The sequence below is a fragment of the Plectropomus leopardus genome, chromosome 12 (genome assembly GCF_026936395.1).
Source record: "Plectropomus leopardus strain MGB_pleo_1.0 chromosome 12, ASM2693639v1, whole genome shotgun sequence".
Lineage (NCBI taxonomy): Eukaryota > Metazoa > Chordata > Actinopteri > Perciformes > Serranidae > Plectropomus > Plectropomus leopardus.
Window position 1 is genome coordinate 2,510,708 of NC_142187.1, and position 26,076 is coordinate 2,536,783.

General features: G+C 38.5%; 1 protein-coding gene across 2 annotated transcripts in view; it reads right to left on the reverse strand.

The window, feature by feature from the left end:
- Window positions 1–21,641, reverse strand: part of xkr4 (XK related 4) — a 32,780-nt gene extending 11,139 nt beyond the window's left edge. For both annotated transcript variants that reach the window (XR_015778125.1, XM_042498203.2), the window contains exons 1-3: window positions 20,461–21,641; window positions 3,252–3,451; window positions 1,054–1,408 (exon numbers count right to left, since the gene is read on the reverse strand). Coding sequence is in view for 1 of the 2 variants with exons in the window: in XM_042498203.2 (XP_042354137.1) it covers window positions 1,054–1,408; window positions 3,252–3,451; window positions 20,461–21,155 (1,250 nt within the window). In the remaining variant the exon portion in view is untranslated. The remainder of the gene's footprint in view (window positions 1–1,053; window positions 1,409–3,251; window positions 3,452–20,460) is intronic.
- Window positions 21,642–26,076: the final 4,435 nt, after the last annotated feature.

Below are 26,076 nucleotides of genomic sequence, written 5' to 3' on the forward strand. Positions count from 1 at the left end.
TTCTCTGTATCACACAGTTGGGTGGATGTCTTTACAGTGAAAAAGAAATAACCATCTCATGTTGTTCATTCAAAAAGTTCAAATGTTAAAGCTTCAGAATGACCGCACATCTCTTCTCCCATTTAAAGTGGGAGTGACTACAGTTTACAATCCAGTTCCTAGGTAGGTCTATCACACAATTAATTGACTAAAATGTCTGCCGCCGTGTATTTTATGTTGTTGGAGCTGGACCGTTCATTAAATACCATTCTACTGAAATACATATTTATATACTGTTTGATTATTGATTGCTACACACTCTTGGAGCAGCAAAACCCCAGACACAGTGAAAGTATTCATTGCACTGGGTATAAAAGTCTACAGCAACTGCTCCTCTCGTCCATCAATCCACCCAGCATCTTAAACTCATCACATCTTAGGGGCCATTTACATGGCAACAGTTCTTGCATGAAACATTAAAAATTTGTTGCAGTTTGGCCTTTCTTTCGCATGACAACAGCGTTATGGGAGCCCAAAAATGCAAACTTTTGCAACCAGGTTTCAGAGTGTAATCTTTTGAAAATGCACCCTCTTCTATCGCCCTGAAAACTGGCAATGCATGGATCCTGTGAGAACGGTAACGTTATGGCCTTGTTTCATGCATGCACTTCATGTTCTTTTTCAGTTACACAAAGATCATTTTCATAATGTCATCACATGAATGCATTTTTTTGTAGGGCTGTTCTGGTCTAAATGTGGTCTTAAACTCTTAAACTCATCTCAAACAGCTGTTGAGGGAAAAAAAGAACTCATGAAGTTCCACCTGATCTTGTGTTCATGGACCCGAAAAAACGTTTGAATTTAGAGAGGTAAAAAAAAAAAATTATAAAATGATGAATTAATTATTAAAGGGACACACAGAAGATTAGAAAGAACCATGCAGCTGATAGAACATCATGTGACTAATCTTCAAAATGAAGCAATAACAGAATAATAATGTCCTTCAACTGATTTAAAGATTTATTCATTTTTCTTCAGGTCTACATCACACTGATTGGAGTTGAGCGTCCTCACCTTGTCCGTCCCTCCTTGACGTTGAACCAGGAGAAGATGTAGATGATGCCTACCACCATGTCAAAGACAATCTCCTCCCACTTGCTGATGCAGAAGTCTGTCTCACAGTGGACAATCCAGAAGGTCATGATGCACCAGTGCAGGACAATGAAGATGCCAAAGTAGAGTTGGAACACAGAGGCGAACAGGGCGAAGGTGATGACCCTCGCTGCGATGGTGAAGAAATGCCAGCAGAACTGGATGATGACAGCCAGGTAGCTGATGGGCTTTTTGTCATCGCGAGACTCTCGCAGGGCCTTCTGGTAGGAGGCCAGGGCCCAGGCCAGAGAGACGAGGGAGGCTGCTGCTGTCATACCTGCAACAGACAGAGACACAGGGACCCAGTGGGTTTAATTTGAATGCTACATCATGGAGACAGTAAAGAAACACATATATTTTGGCAAATATACTTGCCATCAGAAACAAAGGCAGATGAGATGATGAATACAGGTTTCATCTTGGCGTCTATTACACAGACTACATCATTTTCTTTACTTAGATTGTAGGGCTCAAATAACAGAGTGCATATGTATGGTAGTGCACGTAAAATTACAGAAAATATGGTGTTGCAAGATTACATTTCCCGTAGCTCACAACTTCTCCACATTAATTTTCTAACCATCTTATAAAAATCAAAACAATAATGCTGCTGCATGAAAAGAGGACACTGATATCTCAGAGAAGTCATGTTAGATGTTCATGCAGTATTCAACGAATGTCTATTGTGCTTCTGTTTCTGAAAACACATTAGTTTTGCCTGCATAGTTCCAATCTGGTGCATGTCTACAAACTGTATGATTGTATTGGATAAAAATAAATGAAAAGTGAGCTTGCTTGATTAACTAATATTGTGTTAATGATATGGTATATTTTGAAAGAGGAGCCCAGGGCCATTTGGAACAAGGTTATTTATGGCCCCCTGGGCCAGACTTTGGGCATGACTCTTTTACCATCTCATCCCATCTAAAAAAAACATCAATCAAGTGTCTCAGTGTCGTATGTCATTTAAAAAATGATAAGAATGTCATAGTAAAAATCTGAAACATGGGACAGTACAGTGTGTCATTCAAAAAAACATAAAAACGTCAAAGTACAGTATTGCCATTAAAAACTGATAAAAAGTTATAGTACAGTATGTCATTCAAAAAATAATATTAATGTCATGGTTGAGTATGCCGTTCAGAAAATCATAAAAACGTTAAAGTATAGTTTGTCATCCAAAAATCATAAAAACTTTACTGAATAGTATGTCATTAAATATTTTTTTAGAGTGATAGTATTGTATGTCGTTCAAAAAAATCATTAAAACATCATTGTATAGTATTTCTTTCAAAAAATGATAAAGCGTCCTGTTTTAGAATTTCCTCCAAAAATTAATAAAAACGTCATAGTCTAGTCTGTTGTCCAAAAACTGATAAAAATGTCATAGTATAGTATGTCGTTCAAAAATGATAAAAACTCCATAGTGTAGTATGTCTTTCAAAAATCGTTGTAAACGTCAATATGGTATGTGGTTCAAAAACTGATAAAAATGTCATAGTAAAGTATGTCGTCTAAAAATGAATAAAAACATCATAGTATAGAATGTTGTTAAAAAATCAATAAAAACATCATAGTATAGTATGTGGTTCAAAAACTGATAAAAATGTCATAGTAAAGTATGTTGTCCAAAATTTGATAAAAATGTTGTTGTTGTACAAAATAATATTGTATGTCATTCAAAAATTGATGAAAATTTCATAGTATAGTATATCGTCCAAAAATGGATGTAACTGTCATAGTATAGTTTGCCTTTCAAAAACTGATAAAAACAGTAGTGTGTATAGTGTGTATATATATATATATATACACACACACACACACATATATATATATATATATATATATATATATATATATATATATATATATATATATTTACATAGTATGTCAAAAAAAACACAAAAACAGAAAACCACATAAAATCACAAATCTGAATAAGAGATATGAAAACTACACTGGAGAGGCTTCAGGGTGAGGGCTGGGGGTGAGGCCCTGACTTGTGATGGTTAAGGATGACAGTGAGATGTTAGCGAGTGCATTACATCAGTGACTGTCCTCATCAGGTCATAGACGTGTATGTATGTGTTTGTGTATGTGTGTGTGTGTGTGTGTGTTACCTTGCACAGCCTGGAGCTTGTGTGTCTGTATGATGATGCACAGCTGCAGCACTAGTTGTGGAGCGCTCTCCAGGAAGGTGGCTAGTAGATGCAGCATGCTCACGTCTGCAAACTCATAGACCATCCTCCAGTAGTACCGCCAGCGCTCTGTCTCCGCACTCTGACGACTTCGAACGCCAAGGTAGATGGTATGAAAATACCTGGAGAAAATGGAGGGAAAATATCAACGACACATAACAAAACATGAACATCAAGAGGGAAGACAGGCTCAACTCACTTCTAATCTCACCTTCTTTTCTTCTTGGAATACCCCAGTGAGAATAATCAAAAAGTTAACCAAATGTCTCTAAGTCTTCACCCTTTGAAACCGTGAACAACATCACTTTTCTTGTGCTGCTTTCAGACACTTTCCTTTTATTTTTTAATATTTAAACCTTCAACTCTGAACAAATTTGTGCAATTTCTCCTCTTTCTAAAAAACATGAGAAAAAGCCAACAAGCAACTTGCAAGGAAATGTTTCATAAATAAAGAGGATTTAAAAAATTATTTTTTTTAAAAGCTAGGGAAAAATATCTAGGGAAAAAGAAAAAACTATATTCACAATTATTATAATTACAGTTTTAAAATTAGGTTATAGAAAAATATGTATTTATTGTACACTTACCAGGCCATTTTTAAAATCTTTTTTTTTCATTATTTTTCAGGTGCATTTTCTGTTGTTTTGTTTGTTAAAGTGTGCTCAGTTGCACCTGTAATCACTCAAAAATCTTGCAGCAAGATAAGAAGTTAAATCACAGGAGAGCAGCAAAATAAATAAATGTATTTAAAAAAATAGAAAATACCAGCTGCTGCTAAATTGCTCTTTAGTTCATCTCAACTCAACCTTATTTAACATAACCTTTTACTTATTTTTAGTTAACAGCTGGGGGAAACAGTGAGAGCAAATGCCAAACCATTGCACGAAAAAAAAAAAAAAACTTCCTTCATGCTCATATCTCTTAAATTCTGATTTGCAGCTGGAACTCAACTTTAGTTTAGCTTTTTGTCTAGAACATATTTAAAAGTGGTAAAAGTAAATTTAAAGTGAAGACAAAAAAATCATTTTTCTTTGCAGGGACACAAAGACTTTTTTTTTTGTCAAAACAATATTTCCCCGCGCAGTTTCATTAAAGACAGCTGGATTGCAACATGGACTCTGCCTGAGCAGCACACATACTGCAGCTCCCGGCAAACCAACTCCAAGTGTATGTCTCCAGACCTCAGGCAAGAGCTCGTTTAATGAAGTGAATTCATTATTACTTTTCAGTCTGTCTGTGGCCTACATTTTTCTGTTACTCTCTCTGTCATTCATTTCCATTCTCTCTCTGCCACTATCTGTGAAATATCACCAACACATGGCAGTCATTTAGCAGCAGGCTAATAGGCCGTGAAATGAAGTTCCATTATCAATAAAGAATTTGAAAATTAAATCTGGGCTGAGGGCATTAAAGCTGCAGTGTCCACATGGACAGATGGACACATTTCTCACTGTGTGTGTATGTGTATGTGCGCATGTGTGCGTGTGTGTGTGTGTGTGTGTATGTTTAGTGCTGGTCTTCGTATTAAGTCTACAGATACAGATCAGACTTGTTAACCTGCCGCTCACAATAGATTCACACTGTATAACTGAAGGTGTCCCAGTTCTGACAGCCTCACTCACATCGACTGAAAAGAAAAGTCGGGTCCTTCAGTTTGATATTCAGCCTCCCAGCAAGGCCACCGCCAACAGCATCACTGCCAGTATTACCAGTGCAATGCTACTTTTCATGTACTGCACATATTCCTGCCAAAACTAGTGTTTGAGTTAGTAAATCTGGCTGTTCAGATCATTATCCAGTGGTCCATAGTGATTCGTTATATGTACTCTGTTACATGCACTCGAGTACATTTTTAAGCAAATGTTTACCTCTAAGTATAATTGTTTTGCAGAATGCTTTTTACTCTTACACAAGTACATTTGCTGTATATGCACTTCTACTCTGTTACATTGAGTAACACATTTCTCGCATACATAGCCAAAAATAATTTTATATGTAGCTGTAGTTGAACTGTAGTCCCCTTCGACAGACTACAGTTCAAGATCATGGCAGAAGATGACACAGAAGAGTTCAATGCACATCCAGCCCGTTCTCCTTCCGAAGTCATCAAATATCGCCGCTATTGCAGTGATTTTGGCGTAAGATCCCAATGCCAAAAGCCACTTTTTTGTGGCTGTATGATAGCCTGCTAATGTCGGTTGAGAACACTGCCAGATGCAACCTCGTGTGCACATGATATGCCGCTTGCTAGATTGAAATGCTGCTGGTAATTACGTAAAAGGAGCACAAGGACACCTATGGGGCGGGTGGAAGAGGCAGAGGATTGGTCCAACAAACACCGGACTTTCATGCAGGAGTCCGGTATTCACTTCACATCTGAATGTGATGGGTTTTTTCTGCACCTTACCATGTGCCCCCTTCCCCTAATCCTTACCATCAGTGCCCGCATGTATGTTAGTTAATGTTGCAGTGTTTGTTGCAATGTGCTTTTGTTACCTAAATATAACCACATGCAACGTAATCCCACCAGGTACTTGTGTTGCTGAAACTAACATTTGTTGAAATCACATTAGTGGCATCCTTGAACGTCAACAGCAGACGCAAAGTGTAATATTTAGAGCTAGAAGTCCACTACGAAACGTAACATAAATAAAAACATAAATGTTAGCATTTGATGCACCATACCAGATTACATTTTAGAGCTAATTCGCATCTGTAGTGCCTTGGCAGGTCAGAACAAGTACACAGCACAATGACATGATAGTACATGATTTATAGCTTTTACAGAAAAAGCAGATTGCCAAAAACCAGTGCAATGAAATGGTATGTTAAAGTCCCATACAGAGGATAATCTACAGGATCTGATAGAACTTACTGAGCGAGTATACACAAAGTCATTTAGTCAATTGCCAGTAGAGCAGAGCTGTGTACATGGCTATGCAGCAGACGATTATGCCTTTTATGTGTGTGGGGATTTTATTTGGTGTGTCACATTCAATGTCATGGACAAGCTGGAAAATAGGTGAGCAATCATGGAGCACTAAGGTCTAAAATTACTACAGCTGAGGCCAGATCCACACCATCATACTCACAAGCATTTTTATCACTGTTTCAGAATTAACTCTGTCTATATTAACACGCCTGAAAACACATATAATATGACCATCCTGACCACAGGAAATAACAGTGTAAACAGGGAGTAGATCTTCTTTGTGGTTGGATGCTACTACAGAGATGGTGAAAAGTAAGACCAGAGATTTCTTTGCTTGTACTGACGATAAGGTGGAACTGTTACTGACAGTAAAGTCAACCAGCCTCAGGAGTGTTTCTTTGTCCTAACTTTTAGGACTCAGTGTAACATGATTCTGAGATTTACTCTCATCTGCTATTAACCACATCAGTGCTGAATTAATCAAAATGTTTTAAAGCATACTCAGCCCTGTGTGGACCACGCTATCATTTAGTGGAAAATAATAATCCTTCACATCCCAGTCACGCTGTACTTAAATACCTAAAAAAATTGAAAATGCATTCAGAGTTTAGAGCTCCATTCCACAGACTGATAAAGTGACCCATTAAATGGGTTTAAAATATGAATAACCGGCTGGATGAGCTCCATGCAGGTTATATATATATATATATATATATATATATATATATATGTATATGTATATGTGTGTGTGTGTGTGTGTGTGTGTGTGTGTGTGTGTGTGTGTGTATATATATATATATATATATATGTGTGTGTGTGTGTGTGTGTGTGTGTGTGTGTGTGTGTGTTTTATGTGTGCATCTATGTATGTGTATGTATAGATTTGCACAGTTTTGCTCTTTTATTTCATGTAAAGCACACTTAAATTTTCGATGATATCATTTCTTTCTTTCCTAGTCATAAAGCTATGGTTTCAAGGTTAAAAGGAACTCCTATAGTGCATTATAGGTATATATACACAGGGTATAAATAGCCATGGACATCAAAAACTGGACACACTCCCAAATACATGGTGCAAACACACACAAGCACACTTACACAGTGCTTAAACCCAGCAGCAATGTTGGTGTGTTCAGTTTCACATGAAAAGTGGAAATGTCTGCCTCATTTAACAAACACACTCTACCTGTGGTTACTGTGTGCAGCACTCAGTGTGCAGCACTCTGAATAACAGCAACACAGCAGCAGGAAAACTCTTTACAGCCATGTGTGCAGTCAGTGTGTGGGTGCATGTGTTTACATCTTAGCATGCATGGTTGACACACAATGAGGTAGGTGTGCATCAGTGTGCATCTGCTTGCCTTTGAATGTGCATTTGTGTTTCAGTGTGTGTTATGTGTGTGTGCATGCGCGTGTGTGTGAGAGTGTGTGTCTGCAAACAGGAAGTGAAATCCAGCAGTGTGCCGGTCAAACGCGTGCAGACTGCGGCTGTAAAGGCTGCAGCACTGGAAGTTGGCCTGTTGTGTAACAGCAGAGATTCATGGGAAAGCTTTCTAAAAACAACCGGAGAGGAAGAGAAGAAGAAGGAGAGAAGAGCGAGAAGAGGAAGGAGGAGGAGCAGAGTGTCCTGTAATGATATAAAAACAAGAATGTGCATGCATTAATTCTGATACCAGACTGTGAAAATATATTTTTTCCTTATTAGAACCATAGCAGAGACAGTGATTGCTATTTTTTTATTTTACTGAAATGAGCGCTCATATGTGCAGGATCTGAAAACGTCTTACTTTGGTACTTTCTAGTAGGGGATCGATAGATTATCGGCCTGACTGATTATTGGGGCTGATATTTGGCATCTTGCCAATTATCTGTATTGACATTTTATTTTAATGATCACCAATGAAATTAATTAATTAATTAGAAAGTCCAAAGGAAGTGCCAGCATGGGAGGAACTTTTACTTTATAAAACCTCAGGGAGCTATTTTGAATTATTCATTTTTTATTTAAATTTTCATATGACTTTATAATAAAAGTTGCAGGTAACTTGCTGTATATGATATTGGACATTCCATTTGCTAAAGGCATTTAAACAACATTTTGTGTTGGAGTTTGTTTTATTCCAAACTCTAAATATTGACAGAAATGTTAATTTTTATTGTCAATGCATATCGGTTGCAAATATCTTTTATTGGTCTGATTAAGTACTAGCAATCAGTATTGGTATCAGTCCTGAAAAAACAATATTTGTCGACCCCTACTCTCTAGTATGATGTGTATAAAAAAAGAAGCAATGTCTGACAGCAATATCAGCCCATTCTCACTCCGAAATTGTCAAATATGTCTGCTCTGTCAATGCTTTCAGCATACATCAGGACGGTGCTGCATCATCGCACCATGTGCATTTTGTTGACATCACAGTTACAGCATTCTGGAGTGTAAACAGCTGATGCAAAATGACACCTAAAACATCATAAGTAGACGCAGAAGGTCACTGACAGAGCGGCACCATGTGACGAGTTGGGATGAGAACTTGTTGGCAACATCTAAATACTGAAAGTAAAGCAGTAAAGCAGAACATTATCTCCAAGAAACCTTTGACTCAGCCTAAGAACAGGAGAACATCTCTAAATGAATCAACAGGGACCAGCAGGAGTATCCCAGTGAGACTCTTACAACATCCTGCTAGTGTCACAAGCAGCCAGACTGACTACAAACAAGCAGCAAGGCTGAGAAATGAAGCCAATGCACAGGTGCCAAAGACTGCACTTCCTCTAATATCCACTTGAGGCTGACTCCAAAACAGAGTCGATCCTCATAAACCCCCATGTTAATGCCAAACTTTACAGCATAAATAAACTTTGTTTATAGATGTTTACAGCCTGATACAAAAACAGTTCTGGTCTCTATAGCTAATTTCAACATTCATGACAACAAGCAAACAGATGCATCCAGCATCCAGAGCAACATTATCATTAATCTGCAGTCCAGTATTCTCTGCCCCTTCAGCTTTTGTTTGGCCTGAACCAAGTACTGAGACAATTATGTCACTTTACTTTTTTTATTTTATTAATTTTGTTTAACCTTTGTTTAAGCTTTTTCAAGAGTGTCCTGGCCAAGATAGGCAGCAACAAAAGTTACAGATGGACAACACAAAACAAAAATACAAAATCAATATATGCCACTCCAAAACAACAAAATAAAACACAAAAAGAACACAAAATAAAGTTACCACAAGGAAGAGTAACAATGTCAACAATTAACAATGTTAATATACGCTATAAGTAAACCATAACAACAAGACAGTTGAGCTAAGAAACACCCTGACATCAGCATGTAGAAGATGACATACAAAAGTCCTGCAGCAGAGCTCTGAAACCCTTTCGGCAGAAGAGTCCACATATAGTATATGGAGCTACATACACAAAGACTTTTGCCAAACTCTGTGCAAACCCTAGGTATAGACATTAGAAACAAGCATGAACAGAGAGCATAGCAATATTCATTTTTTTGCTTTTTGTGGACACATTGAAATGTTGAAAGTAGGCCAAGAACAGCTGTGTAAATAAGAGAAAATAGCAGCTAAATGCTCCACTCTGTTTACCAGCGAGTCTTCAACTCTGTCTGTCTGCTGGTTGCTGAGCAGGTAGTGCACAGTTCCAGTGACTGGTCCAGATTTTTTTTACTAAAAATGGCTGCCTACTGGGGCTTGATAAGAGCACTGAGACATAACAAAATATTGAAGCTGGAAAACCAAACAATGATCTGTAAGAGGCTCAACAGTTCTGTGCAGCTGCAGAGTTTGCAGGAAAATCTGATATTATAAGTACAAGAAACTTTTCGCATAGCACCCAGTCACTTGACTCAAACACTTTCAGTCATCTGAAGCCCCTTTCCAGCTGCACAAAAAAAACCCCGCGGACATCTGGCTTTTGTACTTAACCCTTTGAAACCTGAATAAATTGGCCTGACTTCTTCAAAAACATGGGAGGAAGGTTATGAGCAACAAAAAAAGAAATGACCCAAAAATTTAAAAGAATTTATTAAGAAGTACTAGAAATTTACTGGAAAATTAGTGAAAAAATAATAATAAAAATAATAAAAAATAAATATATATAATATATGATATAAAAATAATAATATTAAAGAGCTTAAAAATGCCAATGAATTGAGACATAATTTTAAATAGGTAATAATGATAATTATAAATATATTTTTCCCCAAGACATTTTCCACTAGATTTTATTAAAATCATTTTTCCAAATCTACTAATGTCTTGCAATTTGTAGAACATTTCCAACCAAGTTGCTTGTTGGCCTTTTCCCATGTTTTTGAAAGAAATTGCACCAATTAGTTCAGAGTTCAGGAGTTTGCATACTAAAAAAAAATAAATAATAAAGAAGCATCTGAAAGGAGCCCAAGAAAAGTGATATTGCTTCAGGTTTCAAATTGGGTTAATGGGAAAGGTTACAATCGCCATTCACTTGTGGGTCCAATCGGCTTCAATGGAAATGCAACACTAATTTTAACATCTTTGCCGGAAAAATGCAATGATGTGCATTCCACAAAATACCATCTGTCATCAGTGTAAAACATTGATCAAATTAAGTACGCACAGAATTTGAAAGAGACTGAATATGTAAGATATATATAAAGCAAGTAACCAGTGTAACATTTTCACAGGCCTCCATGCTGCTTTTCTCTGTTTACAAACCTGTTTTCTGGCATGTCAGTGATGTCAAACATGACACAACAGCAAAAATAACAGAAGGCCATACATGTCTGCTGCAGAGCCATGTACGCAGCTCTGCTCTACTGGCAATAGGAAGTAATAATCGCCTATTTTTAGCTGGTTATTCTGTCTTTAAAAATCCTGCATACAGTCGCTAATTTTGGCGGAAAAGGGGTATTAGTTGAAATGAGGAACTGCTGTATCTGCATACTGTTGCCCAAACAGAAAAAATAGTATTAATTCACGCTGCTACCTTGTTTCATTGCATCTACATTGTGTGACATGCATGGCTGTAGATCTGTTTGAACTGACTTTGTTTGTTTTATCAAATAAAACAGGTGAGACCGAACAAGCTTATTAACATAAGCAGAGGACAGTCACTAAATCTAGTGGTTTGTACGTTCGCAAAATACCAAATAGAAAAGAAGGATTTATTCATTCATTACCATCAGTTGCAAGAGTCACTGTACAACAATTAATAGTGTCTTTAATTTGTGATTATAGAGTCAGAGTAGAGTCTGCATAAAGCAGGCAGAATGAGGCTGATTACTGCTCCACTCTGACATCTCTGTGAGGAGAATCCATCAGGGACTGACTGGATCCAGACTGAAGCGCTGCAGGTCCATTAAAAGCTCATTACGATGCTGCATGTCAACTAATGAAAAGGATGATGAGCACGTTCAATATAATGGTTGGAATGTATTGATTGGCACATTGTTTTATTATGTGGCGAGACTGTGCAACAGTCCACTACTGTTTATCTTCATATTATCATTTTGACGTATTGATTGCTGTAATTTTATTATGTGTTGATTTGTTCTGTACACAGGTCATCTGTTGCATATCTATCTGCCCTGGAAGAGGGATCCCTCATCAGTTGCTATTCTTAAGGTTTCCACCATTTTAAGGGTTTTTAGAGTTTTTCCATATCCACTGTGAGGGTCCAAAGACATAGGGATGTCTAATGCTGAGGTTAACAAAATTTAATGTTAACCTGCCAAAAATGGGCTATAAACTGCTTTCTCATTGCCAGCAGAGCAGAGATGTGTGTGGGGCTCTGCAACAGACAAGTATGCCTTTTTATGTGTGGGGGTTCTTTTTATGTGTCGCATTCAATGTCACGGACAAGCTGAAAAACAGGTGCGCAAATATGAAGCACAAAGATCTACAACTGAGGCCAGATCCACACAGTTCATCTTCATTTTAAAATGGCATTTCAAAACAAAAACCCTACAAAATCAAAATCTCCACACACACAATCACTGTTTCAGAGCTAACTCCGTCTATACTAACATGCCTGAAAACACATATAACATGGCCGTTCACTTACACAGGGCATGCGCCTAACAGCAGGCAGGTTTCCATTACAGGTTTGTGCAAAACTTAGGCAATATTTCAAAGGTGTTTTGTTTAATCAAAATGTCAGTCATCAGGGTTTCATCAGAACAATAATGTCTTATTGCAATTAAAATCTAAAACTTTTGCCTTATTATGTCAAATTTATTAAGTAAGCATTATTCCAACAAAAATCATTTTACCATCTTGCATATCTGATGAGTTTGTCAGTTTGATGTTTGTTTTGTTGTTTTCGGCTGTACAGTTGTTGTTCAGACTGAATAATAACTGTGAAACCATGACAGTGGCTCTGGGGCCTGCTGATAAGAAGCTTCTGTTATTTCTGACATTCTGCATGCTCATACATAGCCTGGCATCGCTAGACCAATTGACAAATATGAATTAAAACATGAGCTTGCAGATTTGTCTGGTTCCCAGGCTAACCACACATTACTTGATAATGATAATAAAAGTGAGCTGCAGAACTGAGTAAACAAATAAGACACAGTCAACTCCTCACTGTTTAGAGGATAAATTGTGATGAAAAATTCACTCAGCAATGAAAACATGCTGAAAAGATGAAGATAGAAGATGAAGATAGAAACTAAAGCCTGTAACAATTATCCTATGATTATCAACCAGCTCTAATGCTGCATTCATGTGCAGTTGGAAGGTTGTAGTTTCCAAGCTAGGAAGTTATTCTTCCGACTTCGCTGTGTTCATGTGCTTTGAGGTCATGAAGTGGGAATAACATGGAGGTTACAAAGAAGATGAGCTGTATTTGATGCCAAGAACATTTAAACAAGAGGCTATTAGCTAATAGTTTCCACTTTATTTATATTTTTATATTTTATTTTGTTTTTTATATATATTATATTTTATTATATTATATTTTCATCTATAATATAGTCAAACTACATGGAAAGCAATTGACATTAATACCATATTACAATTTACATGTGATCAAAAACTGATATTTAATAAGTTAATAATAATAAGAGTTTCTTATCATTGACCAGCCATTGACTATTGTCGCCATGTTTATGCATTTATGCCGTCAAGTCAGCGGCTCGTGTTATAAAATAATGTTGTTATCAGTGTTAGTATATTCACCTGGCATGCTTTACAGATTATAGTTTGCTTGCCTGCTTCAGGTAATAGATGCAACTACTAAAAGTAAATGATAGCTACTAGGAACAAGTGAAAAAATATTTTTTAGGCTTCCACGTAAATGTCACAACTCGGCAACTCAGGTATCATCGAAATTTCCCAATATTCCACTTGTAATTTGGACTTTGGAGGGCCGTTATTGCACTTGTACCTCGTATACGGTAAATTTGATTTTTCCAGGGAGCATGTGAAGGCAGCATGTGTCCTAGCAGTGTGTGCACATAAACGGCACTCCACTGACTGAGCGATTCATCTGCACACAGACACAGAGCTGGCTGAAAATTTATATATGCTATGATTGGCCAATCTGAGTTGCAGGGGTGGGACAAAGCAAAGCGTCAATTTAACCTATGTGTGTCCATTGGATGTGGCTGTGTCTTGTTTGGCTCTGTGGTATTTCAGTCTTTGCTCTGCTATCTTTACATTTTGGGATTATTCTCGCTGAAGCAGCTCGCCTCTTAATTAAAGTCTAAAATACACTGAAATCATCGATTAATTTGATGATGATTTAATGATTTTATGTGTCACTAAACTTGTCTTTATGGACATAAAACAAATCCAATTCTTCTTTTTGTTACTCCACCCTCGCAGTCTATGAAGCAGCGACAGCTTTGCCTCGACCACAAACACTATTTAGGAAATACATACTAAAGATGATACAGTGTGCTGCGTGCAGTCATTTCAATAAGTGCTGCACAGCCTTTTTCTTATGACGAGCAATTTTTATTTTCTCATATTCAAATTAAACAAATATACTATGGTTTTCAGAATACATTGTAGTACATACAGCATCCAAAAAACCACAAAAAAAAAACCAAAACAAAAAAAACAACCCACCCATAAATTAAGAAGGGTCAGCCTTCTACCATATGACTCAAGGGATCAATTGCATTAAATGCTCCCAAAAATCAAATGTTAAAATAAAAAAAGAAATAGATAAATAAATAAAATATAAGATAAAGATAGAATAAATAAATTAAGAAAGAAAAAAATATTTATAATGGTAATAATAATAACTAACTACACAAACTATGTGTCTTGATAAAAGAGACTTAACCTGATTTCACTTAATCTTTACATTGACCTCTGTATGTTGTCAAGGTACATGCCACATTTCAGGAGATATTTTTCTATTTTGTCCTGCATCCTATATGACATCCGTTCATATGCAGTGCTGCACAGCCTTAAAGTAGCTGCTATTGACAATAATGGTTCTGCAAATGTTTTAAAATTGATGTAGAACAATAAAATGTCTGCGAAACAGGAGGAAACAAGAGGGTGGCGCTGCCACATCCATTCAACTTAAGTGGTAAAGTTTTCTTAACAAAAATGACTTGACTGGCCAATAAATCTGATTTTGGTATTGAATCTCATTTCCTGTTGAGTGGACAGAAAAAGGAAACTGGGCCATCCTGCTGGCCACAGCCACCATGTCATTGCAACGCCCCAGGCTTGAGGCCGGAAAGGGAATTTGATACTATGATTTACTTAAAAAATAACTGGAAAGTTGAAAAAATATTGTCTCTATGTCTCTTTAACAGAGGAATCCCTCGTCGTTCTGGTTATGTCTAATATTTCCAATATTTTCTAATATTTTTGCTGACAGTCCTCAAACTAAACTATAAAACTAGTCTGTCTCTGCAGCAACAAGATGCAAATACTTTTGAAATTGCTGCTATATGACCAGAGAAAAACAGGGAAAAAAGGAGATGGCATTGGCTTTTTCTCAAAAGGAAAAAAAACCCTACCAGAATGCATCTGAAAGACAATTTTATGACTTTTCCAAAACCTTCAGGGAGTTTTTAGTTTCCAACACTTAGTTTCCAACCCTTCTCCAGGCCTGGAACCTGCTATTTGCAATTTATTTGCATTCCCTGGTTGTTTATCACCGCATTTATTTTCCAATACCATGAAGCAACTGTTTTTTTCCTTGGCGATAATCCCTGACAGGACAATTTGATTTGATTGATCAATCCAGCAGGAAGGCATTTCATGTGACAAAAGCTGACAGGATGGGGTTTTGCACTGTTGTTTTTCATGAATAAAACATCCTTGTAATGTGCTGCACCGTCACATCACCTCGTATGCACTGACATGCAGCATAGCACGGCTACCACGGCAACCCACGGAGAAGCTCAGATTACAACACAAAGGCAGTGTGACATCACTCTCTGCACAGGACACTGTGACTCCACCAAGTCTTTACACAGCAGCTAGTGGTTTGCTGCTACATTAACCCTTTGAGACCTGGATCAACAGGTGCTGCTGTTGTGAAAGAGTGCGGGTACTAGACTGGCCTGCCTGCCGTCCAGACCTGTCGCATTATGAAACGCAAAATACGACAACGGAGATCCCGGACTGTTGAGCAACTGAAGTCGTACATCAAGCAAGAATGGGAAAGAATTCCACCTACAAAGCTTCAACACTTAGTGTCCTCAGTTCCTAAACGCTTATTGAGTGTTTTTAAAAGGAAAGGTGATGTAACACAGTGGTAAACATGCCCCCTGTCCCAGCTTTTTTATAATGTGTTACAGGCATCAAATTTAAAATGAGTGAATATTTGCAAAAAACAATAAAGTTTATCAGTTTGAGCATTAAATATCTTGTCTTTGAGGTGTATTCAATAGAATATAGGTTGAAAAGGATTCGCATATCATTGTATTCTGTTTTTATTTACATTTTACACAACATCCCAACTTCATTGGAACTGGAATTTGTACTTAAACCTGTGAACCCTGAACAAATTGGGGCAATTTCTTTAAAAAACATGGGGGGAAAAGGCAATGAGCAACTTGGCCAGAAATGTTTCACAAATGTCAAAAAATGAGCAGATTTAGAAAATTATTATTGAAAAGATAGGGGGAAATGTTTAGGGAAAAAGAAAAAAAGCTAGGGAAAAACTATAGTGTTAAAGATTTATCTTACTTTGTGAGCACCCTTTCCAGGTCCTTTCCTTTTTGATATTGTTGTTTTTGTTTTTATGTTTGTTTTTTACATTATTATTCATTTTTTTGTCTGTTTTTTTTCAGATAATTTTATTTTATTTTAATTTAAACCTCTTCAAAGTTTGTTTCTTGTCTGACCAACAAAATATTTAGTGAACAGTGATAAAATAACAGTGATAAAAGCAGCAAAGGAGGCATACGACCAGTTTAAATGATTAATCATTGGAAATAATTTCCTGCCAGCTGACTGACGGATTGATTCAGCAGCACTATTCAGTCTGTACACTGGCCAGCTGTTTGTTATGTCTCTGATAACAGTAACGTAGGTTACTAATTTAGGTTAGTAGCAAACTCTAACTGAGCGTCTAACGTATACAAAATATCACAAACATTATTGCTCAAACTGTCTTGAAAAGTTAAAGGTAAACAAATCTTGAGCCTCAAATTCACTGTGTGTCACAATCTCACATTTCTGTCTCTGTTTGAAGATTTCTTTCACAAAAATCACCACTGATGGACAACACAGCTTTAAACTAATCAACAAACAAACAAACAAACAAATAAAAGAAATGTTCTGTAATAAACTGACCTGAGCTAGGTTCACAGATACTGAGAAGGCAAAAAGCAGAATCTGAATCTGTTAATCCCTGTTCCTGGTCACAGCGCTGCTGCACAGGGGCATGTCTAGGGAGTGGCCTGGGGTGGCACAGGCCACCCTGAAATCTGATTGGGCACCCTAGGTGCCACCCTATTATGATTGGCTATCTGCCCAGCCAGTCTGAACTGTTTGACCAGTAAACTGAATTCCATCCTGAGATGCAGTAATGTGCCAAAGTCAAGTCTACTACTTTTACAATTAAACTGATAAAACTGTTACAAGATTCACTCAGACAGGCTCATTTATATTAATGTTTTGGAACTTAAATGTATGCTGTTTACTTTTGGAGAAGACATTTCTTTGCTGAAGTGTGGAAGCTTTATTTTCCATTTCTGTGCTGTCACTGTTGTGTTGTGATTGTTCGGTCTCTTTATCTTTTAAACAAAACTACAAACAGGAATGTAAGACACTGCAATGTTACTAATTAAAGTAGGTGTGAGTATTGGAGACAAAACGGGTAAACTGCTAACACGTGAGTCTGCAGCAGCGGGCCACCTCTGCGAAAAAAAAAAGTCTGGACGCGCCACTGCTGCTACAGTCTAACCCCAGCATGAATTAGTCCAAAAAAAGAACAGACAACACTTCAGGAACTATACACAGTAGTACACACTGTACTGAACATGCCACAAGACCCACTATACTGTAAGTGTACAGCCTGGAACAGGTCCAGCACACAGTAACACTTTGGTTGTATCAGGGGGCTACAACTGAGCTCATGTTATCTGATTTTGGGGGATATGGAGGTTTTGGCAATCCACTGCTGTGTGTTACTTGGAATATTTTATATTAAAAGCAAGAAATGTAGACATATTAGAAGTCAATATGTTATCAATATGTTGATAAAAAGTCACCTGAGGGCTTCTGGCAACAATCTCAGAATATGCTGCTGTCCTTTGTCATCTTTGATTGTAAATTACACCTCTTTTGGTTTTGGAAAAAACATTTTAATATAATGGCTTAGACTCAGGATTGTGAGATTATTTTGTGTGATGGACATTTTTTGAGTTGACAGAGGGTAGTTTTACACACATCACGTAGGTGCAAGGCTATCAAAAAACAGCTGACATGAGGAAAAAGGTGACGCCTGCACACTTACCCCATGCCAAGGAAGTTTATTTAAGACATTTAAATCCTGCTGGGATCACCAACAGGCTGACAAGCTCTGCTGTGGCAGGTGTGGTTATCCATCTGAACCACTCAGGGGGGTAAAACGATTCACAATCAACGATTTAAAAAAAATTACTTAGAAAATACACAGAAAAACTACACAGGGAGAGAAAATCTGTGATATCAAGGTCATAGCACAAAACATCAAACATTTCTCATTTGATAAAAAAAAACATTATATCTAGAGTTATTTAATATCAAAATTCATTTTTGTTATATTAAATAATTTAGATGCTGATGGTTTTTAATATAAATAAATGAAAAAGATGATTAAACTGGTGTGGCATGGAGTAAAGCATTCCTTTTATCCTCATGGACATTTTCTTATATTTATGTTAAAGATGAGAAAATAATCTGTAGAGTTAAGATTTTAATATCTGTTAGTTGCAGCCCTTTTTACCCTCAGGAGTTCTGAACAACACATAATTAAATTAGTATTCTGACTACATTTTGCAGTAGCTTGCCAGTAAATCAGCCACATTCATGTTTGCACAGTGATTTCAGTAGTTAAATGTCTTTTTATATATATATATATTGTCTAGTTAATACTGAGACTACATGTGGGCTATAAAAGGAAAAAAATGATTTTGTACGTCTTTTTTTACCATTGTGTCTTGACTGTGATTGAGCCTCCTTTGACTACAATAGTGAGGTTTATTGATAATTGCCATTTTTTACGAAATGTTCAGAGGGGCTGTTGCACGTTAGCTAGCTGAGGAATCGTGCTTGGTGCAATAACTCCACCAATGACTCCAAGTTTCTAAGAGCAGGTGTCTGACTGATGGACATTACCAAAAGCTGACCATCCTGCACTTTCACATGGATAGCGGGGTATTTGATTTTGTTGTTGTTTTTAAATTTATGTAGGTGTATTAGGTGTATTATGTAAGTGGACACTTTCTGCATTGATCTCAGTTGTGTGGCATTTTTGTTGGCATGTAGCATTTTTTACAAAGTAGACTGAGCTACTTTTCAGAAGTGGCTTTAGTTAATCAAGCAAGAGTCATCACAAGAGTAGCTTCACTGTAGTTCAACTTCCACTGTGAAGTAATTCAGACAGTAATTTTTAATTCAGAGACAAATGCAGATGAATGTATATGTGTATATATGAAATTATCGCCATCTCAACCAGCTAGGGCGTTAGATTCTACTTACAAATTAAGATCCAATCCAATATCTTATAAATTCAGGGAACCGTTTCTTAATAAGTAATTTTTCTTTGCTACACTTTGCTAATAAATAGTCTACCATTTGTTTTTGTTTGTTTGTTATTTGTTTTGTATTTGTTTTACATCACTATATACATTTCTAGCACTTTAGCATGTTTCTCAGATTTTAGGACATCTCAAGGATTTTAGAATGTTTCTAGGATTTCAGGACATTTTGACTGTTTTAGGACATTTCAAGGGTTTTAGGACACTAAGGGATTAGCTAAGACCTCTGTTGGGTAATGTGGGAGATCCTTTACTGGCACTATATATTGAGAATTTACTAAGAGTACAAAGATGATTCCCAATGTAAATCACTTATTTTTTTTGTTTTGAATTAGAAAACAATTGGGGGGGGGGGCACCCGGGACCCTGTCTTGGGCCACATTTGGCTGTAAGATGAGTACCACTGCTGTGCAGCATGTGCGGCCAATATCAATGGTAGTTTGCATGCAGGCATCAATTTTGATTCTTCCCAAACTGCCTGCTGCATGACATTTGGTTTCTGCATAGCTATAGTAAAAGACTGAGGGCTCACTGTGGTCACCATGTGTATCCTCAGTTTAGGGTCATTCAAATTCAGGACTCCACCCAGAAGCTATTCAGGAACTTCTCTGCCATTGTACCTAAAGAGAAAGAATCTCCAGCATCAGCAGAGTCTCTGCCTGACACCAGCAGGTGTGAGTGACAGCAGGGCCAACTCCCTGCCTTTCTGATCAAAGATGGAAAGAAGCATCCTATTTAGCTTGTGCATCTTCCATGGCACTGAGCCTCGCACAGTATCGTGTGTTGGCCCTGCAGAGAGGAGCATGCTAAAGATGGCAGCTGGTAGCCTCACTGTAAGAGCTGGCAGCACTCAGAGACCACCATGGTGCCAACTCCTGTCAGAGCAGCTCTCATTCATTCATCTATTCCACACATATAAACAAACACACACACTTACACACACACACACACCATCACTGTTAGCAAGGCCTCCGTCCTACCTCCAGATCTGGCCCAGCTGCAGGATGTGGATGAGGGACTGGCCGAACCACACGCAGAAGGAGTAGTAGGCCGAGCGCTTCCTGCTCCTGCTGCCCACCGCAGTGCTCGCCGTGCTGTTGGTGGTGGTGTTCTTGCTGGCGGTCGACGCCTGTCTCTGCGGCGTGGCCGGGTGGTGCTGAGCGGTAACGTCTCCGTGCGAGGCCGAGCCGCTCAGCAGCTTGTTCCCGTCCATGTGGGAGCAATCGGCGGCGGATTCCGCTCCGTCCTCGGTGCTGAAGTCGTGCACGAACCATCTGAAGCTGAAGAGCTGCACGGAGAAGGATCCCAGCACCACGAAGAAGAGCGTCAGGCCGAACCACCAGTAGTCGCGGCGGAGGTAGTAGTCAACCGACAGCCACACGTCGGTGCCCACATCGGCCAGATACACGGCCACCGCGGCCACGATCCACAGGCAGTCCCACACCGTGTACCTCTGCTGCTCCCTGCCCAGCCGAAGGCACGTCGAGTTGGAGCCTCCGCCGCCGCAGCAACGCGACTCCCCGTTGACGAAGTCCCCGTCCCCGGTGCCCGCAGAGTCGGGCTGGGCGCCCGGGTGGAGCCCCTGCACCGAGCCGGAGTGCTCCGAGTTCTGCAGGGGGGTGAAGGCCACGTCGCTCTTCTTCATCTTCAGGACCCCGTCCGATTTAGCCGCCATTATTGGAAGCTTGTAATATTACTCTATTATTTTTACTCCCTTCCTCCCCTCCTCTTCTCCTCTGCCCCTGCCTCTCTCCGTCGACACCCTTCTGTGTGTCTCTCCTCCTCCTCTCCTACTCCTCCTCCTCCTCCTCCTCCTCTCTGGGCAGGACTAGCTCCCCTACACTGCCGCCTGCTCATAATACACAATAAAGGCGGAAAAGAGGAGTGAGCCGGTGCTTATTCCGATCTTTGGGTCCATATCACGTCTTTATCGGACTCGGTTTGATGATCCGCTCACATCCATCCGCTCTGCTTTGTTTCCTCCACCTGCAGACACTTCACGGTTTGTGCTTGTGCGGTTTCTCTGTCTTTGTCCTCGAGGAGTCCTGATGCTGAGGCTGATGTTGGGGATGAGATCGAGATGGAGACAGGAGCCAAAGAAAAGGAGGAAGCCTGCATCCATCTGCCTCTTCTGTGGCACAGACTAAAAACTATGACATCATCCTCTCTCTCTCTCTCTCTCTCTCTCTCTCTCTCTCTCTCTCTCTCTCTCACACACACACACACACACACACACACACACACTGTCCCTCTCTGACTGTCTCTGTCTCTCGGCTGTTTGCTCACCGTTTGAGCTATGTTACAGCACAAAGTAAAGACTACTCTCGTCAAAATCTCCCATTGAGGTGGACAAACACATGTGCCTGTCGGTGCAGCTGTCAGCATTCAGCCTGTCATGTGAAGCAGGATAAACAGAAACCTGCTCTGAAGCAGCGTCAGTCCTTCAGAGTGCAGCCTGTTTCAGAACCATGGACAGCTCCTGTTTCTCTGCAGCTGCACGATCTTGAACTTCACACTCGCACAGTTTGTATCAGACATTCACAGAAATCCCCTCATCATGTGATACTGTGCAGCACAACAGACCACCTCACATTCGAAACCTTCCCCCAAACTGTTGCCATAGAGTTTGATGAATACTGTTGTCTAAAATAGCACCCTGTATGCAGTGCACTCAGGTAAAACAAAAAAAAATGTTTTGGGAAGGAGAGCCTATCCAGGACATACACAATCTACAAAAAAACTCCAGACCCAAAGCTTGTAGCATGTAAAAATGAACAGGTCGTTCAGCTTCTCATTTTAACCCTTTGAAACCTAAGCAAACTGTTTCGAATTCTATCAGGAACATAGGGGGAAGACAACAAGCTACTTCGCAAGACATGGCCCAAATTCTATTAAAAAAATTGTAAAAATGTTGTAAAAATAAAAATTACCTGGAAATAAGTGAAAAACAAAAAACCAAAACATTATATATATGACAAACTCTGACTCTGACCACTTTTTAACCCTTTAGAACCTGGATTAACATCAGTTTTGCTTTGCTGCATTCTGACGCATTTAAACCTATGGAGCCTGAGTGGTTTGATTTTTTTTTTTTTTTTGGTAACAGGAAATAAAGGTCATGAGCAATTTGGCAAGAGATGCCTGGAAATTTTGGGGGAAAAGGGTATTGTTAGGTGAGCAGTGGGGAGATTATTGGGTATTAACAAGAAAAAGAGGAAATTTCAAGAAAACTGTATTTATCATTCTTATAATAGTACATTTAAAATTATGTTGCAGAAGAAGAAAAATAACACCTTTTCAAGGACAGTTTTCTTTTTTCTTTGTTTTGTTTTACATCTTTTTTTCTTTTGTTGTTGCTTATTTTCAAGTAATTTTTTTGTAGGTTTCAAAGAGTAAAGTCAAAGCTAAAAATATTCCTATTTTACACTGTCTACTCCACCAAGTGATGACTGAAAATTTATTTTTAAACTTGATTTTAAATCATTTAACACAATCTTTTTTATCTTTGATATTTTTATGGGATTTAAAAAAAAAATACAAATAATTTAGGAATTAAACTACTATCCCCCTGTACTAATCTTATTGTATGACATGAGATTAGCTATCACCAGGGAATGCTTCACAGCAGAGAGAATGATGCAATGCTGCCCTGAGCTCTCTGTCACTTCTCACAGCTGTGCTTTGTGCATGAGGAAATGTAATCGCAGCTTATCGATGTCGTCAGTCTCTGTCTCAATCATCAGGATGCGTATGTACACATGAACGACCTCCCATATTAATTAACAGAAGTAGAAACATGGATTGAATGATGGCAGTATGAGACATTTATGCCTGATGGATTGTTCGTCGTGCAGACTGAAGCAGAATCTGCAGCATAGGTGGGATTTATGACTTCCACGCAAAATCTCTATTTATTAAAAAAATATAAGTTCAATAAGGGACATGGTGTTGAATTGGCAGTAATACAGGGCTGCACTGATAGAAATGACCTAATGACAACAGCTGTCCATGTTTAGTATCATATAGTTTCACATTAACAAATGATTTTGAAGCTGGAACAGCTGCAAGTAACCAAGGTAACACATAATTTACTGCCACAAATTTTCTTAATAAACTTAATAAATAACCTTATATAAAGCTTAATAAATAACTTAATAAAGACATAAAGAAATACTTGAAGCAACTTAATACCTGATATTTATATCTAAATCATTTAAACAGTCCTTCAAATAAGAGAGAGATAGAGAGGGAGGCAGGGAGGAAAACAACATAGTTTCAACACAGCAATAAGCAACAAAAGAATGACCCAAAAATTAGCAAGAAATTAGTTAACATTTAAAGAAAATAACTTGAAAATCAGTAAAATAGAAAAAATAGATCAACACACACACACACACACACACACACACACACACACACACACACACACACACACACACACAGCAGCAGCAGCAGCATAAGAAAAGTAATATCGCTCCAGGTTTCAAAGGGTTAACTTCGCCAGCCTTAACAGCATGCACTTTACTGTTGCTGTAGCTACGCACTGTACTCCACTCACACACACACACAGGGAGAGCATCACTTCTCAAATCAAAGCCCACTGCATTAAATCAGACACCAGGTTTGGACGAGCCATCAGGCGGTTCTGGCATATGCCAGATGGACGTCCCAACCTTTGTACCACAGTGCCACCAGCAGCAATGTGGGAAATAAACTAAAAAGAAAGACATACCAGCTGTGACCCACTTGATGTTGGAGTCAAGTCCCAAAACTGTCAATAGCACTTCCTGCCTACCTTATTCCTACATGGAACCTTACCATACCCAATTATGGCCTCCACTTACTGTGCTGAACCAGAATTTGCCTTTTGCAGTACTAACAGTTAACTAATGATAAGCTATTCCTCTTTGTAAAATAAAACATGAAACACTCCACCTCAGACAGTCATCATACCTCTGCCATCTCCGACATTACAAAGCATTGGTTGTATTCTTTAAGCATCTGGTTAAAAATCACCTAACTTCACCTAAAATGCAAATCCAAAGTAAACTGAAAGCTGTGTTTGTTCCATTTTTAGTACATGTACATGCATAGTCTTATTTTGAAAGGTAATCCAGGTAATCTTCACATATGATCACCTGTTTCAGGATTTCTGACACCTCTATGTAATCTCCAGAAGTAAAAAGCTAATGTTAGGCTATAAACGAACTACACTACGGTTGCATTGCCACCACCGTGAGGTTGTAAAGAAGTGTGTGGTGTGATGACATTCTGTGGTTTCATTTGGCAACTTGTTAGCAACCGTCTTTTTAAAGACACAAAAGCTAAGAAGTTCACAGTGGGGCATTTAATAACGTATTTTAAGCTGTAGAACAAAACATGAAAGTCTATTCAACTTGTGTCAACCAAGCTTCTAACCAAAAACACATTCAAGAAACCCACTGACTCCCAGACAAGGAAACCAGAAATGCTAACTGATTTCCAGGTTTTAGGATTCCTGGGAATCTCCATAGACTGAAAGAAAAATCATTTAATTGACTGGGCCAACTGGTAGCAGCTTTTAAGGACAATTCTATACTTGTAATGTTACTGAATGTATGAGTTAATGGCATGAATCCATCAACACACCTTCGATTTCAATATGACTGCTTTCACTACTCTGTTCATCTGTTTTTATTGTCTCATTTGAATGACGCTTTAGTGATGATATGTATATGGCACATATTCCATTTCCTTACTTGGAGAAATAAATGTGGTGGAGTGTCATTCCTGTGCACCCCGGCAGCGTTACACCTTTGCTGTTGCCTGACAAGGACTCAATCCATAAACCTGCTATTTTAAACAACCCATCAAGAGACTCACACTCCAGCCTGCTCTTTTTTGTTCTTAGAATGTCAGTCTTCAGCACCTTATATGGACGATAAACAAGGTGCAGACATTCCTCTGTTTCATCAGTGAAGAGGAAATACTGGGAAAGTTAGGTAGGGCAGTGAGTGCCAACAACCCCGACCACATGTAAGAGGACTGTGTGGTGGAAACACTACACAGATCACAGGTCAAAGCACATATTTGTCAGGATTACGTTTGTTTGTAAAGGTACAATACTCAAAGTTTTTGGTGGATAGAAGATGACAGGTATGACTTTTTTATTAAACATTTAGGTGACGTTTACATGGCAACAGTTCCTGCATGAAACGTTAAACTTTTGTTTGGCCTTTTGTTCACATGACGTAGGCGTTTTGGGGGTTTGAAAATGCAAACTTTTGATGTCGGGTTCCAGAGAGTAATCTTCTGAAAATACCACCTCTTCCGTCCCTGTGTAAACTGGCAATACACGGATCCTGTGACAACAAGTGCACATATGCATGGTGTTCTTCTATGGTGTCATTGCAAAGTTACACCATCAACTACTGGCCTGGCATGCATACTACAGCATTTTTGGTTGTTTTTACATATCCGTGTACACAAGGATTGTTTTCACAATGTTATCATATGAACACATTTTTTTTCAAACGCAAAGGAGAGACTTTTCTGTTTTTTGTAGGACCTTTCTCTTCTTAACGTGGCCTCAGTCATACAGCACACTACCACAAATC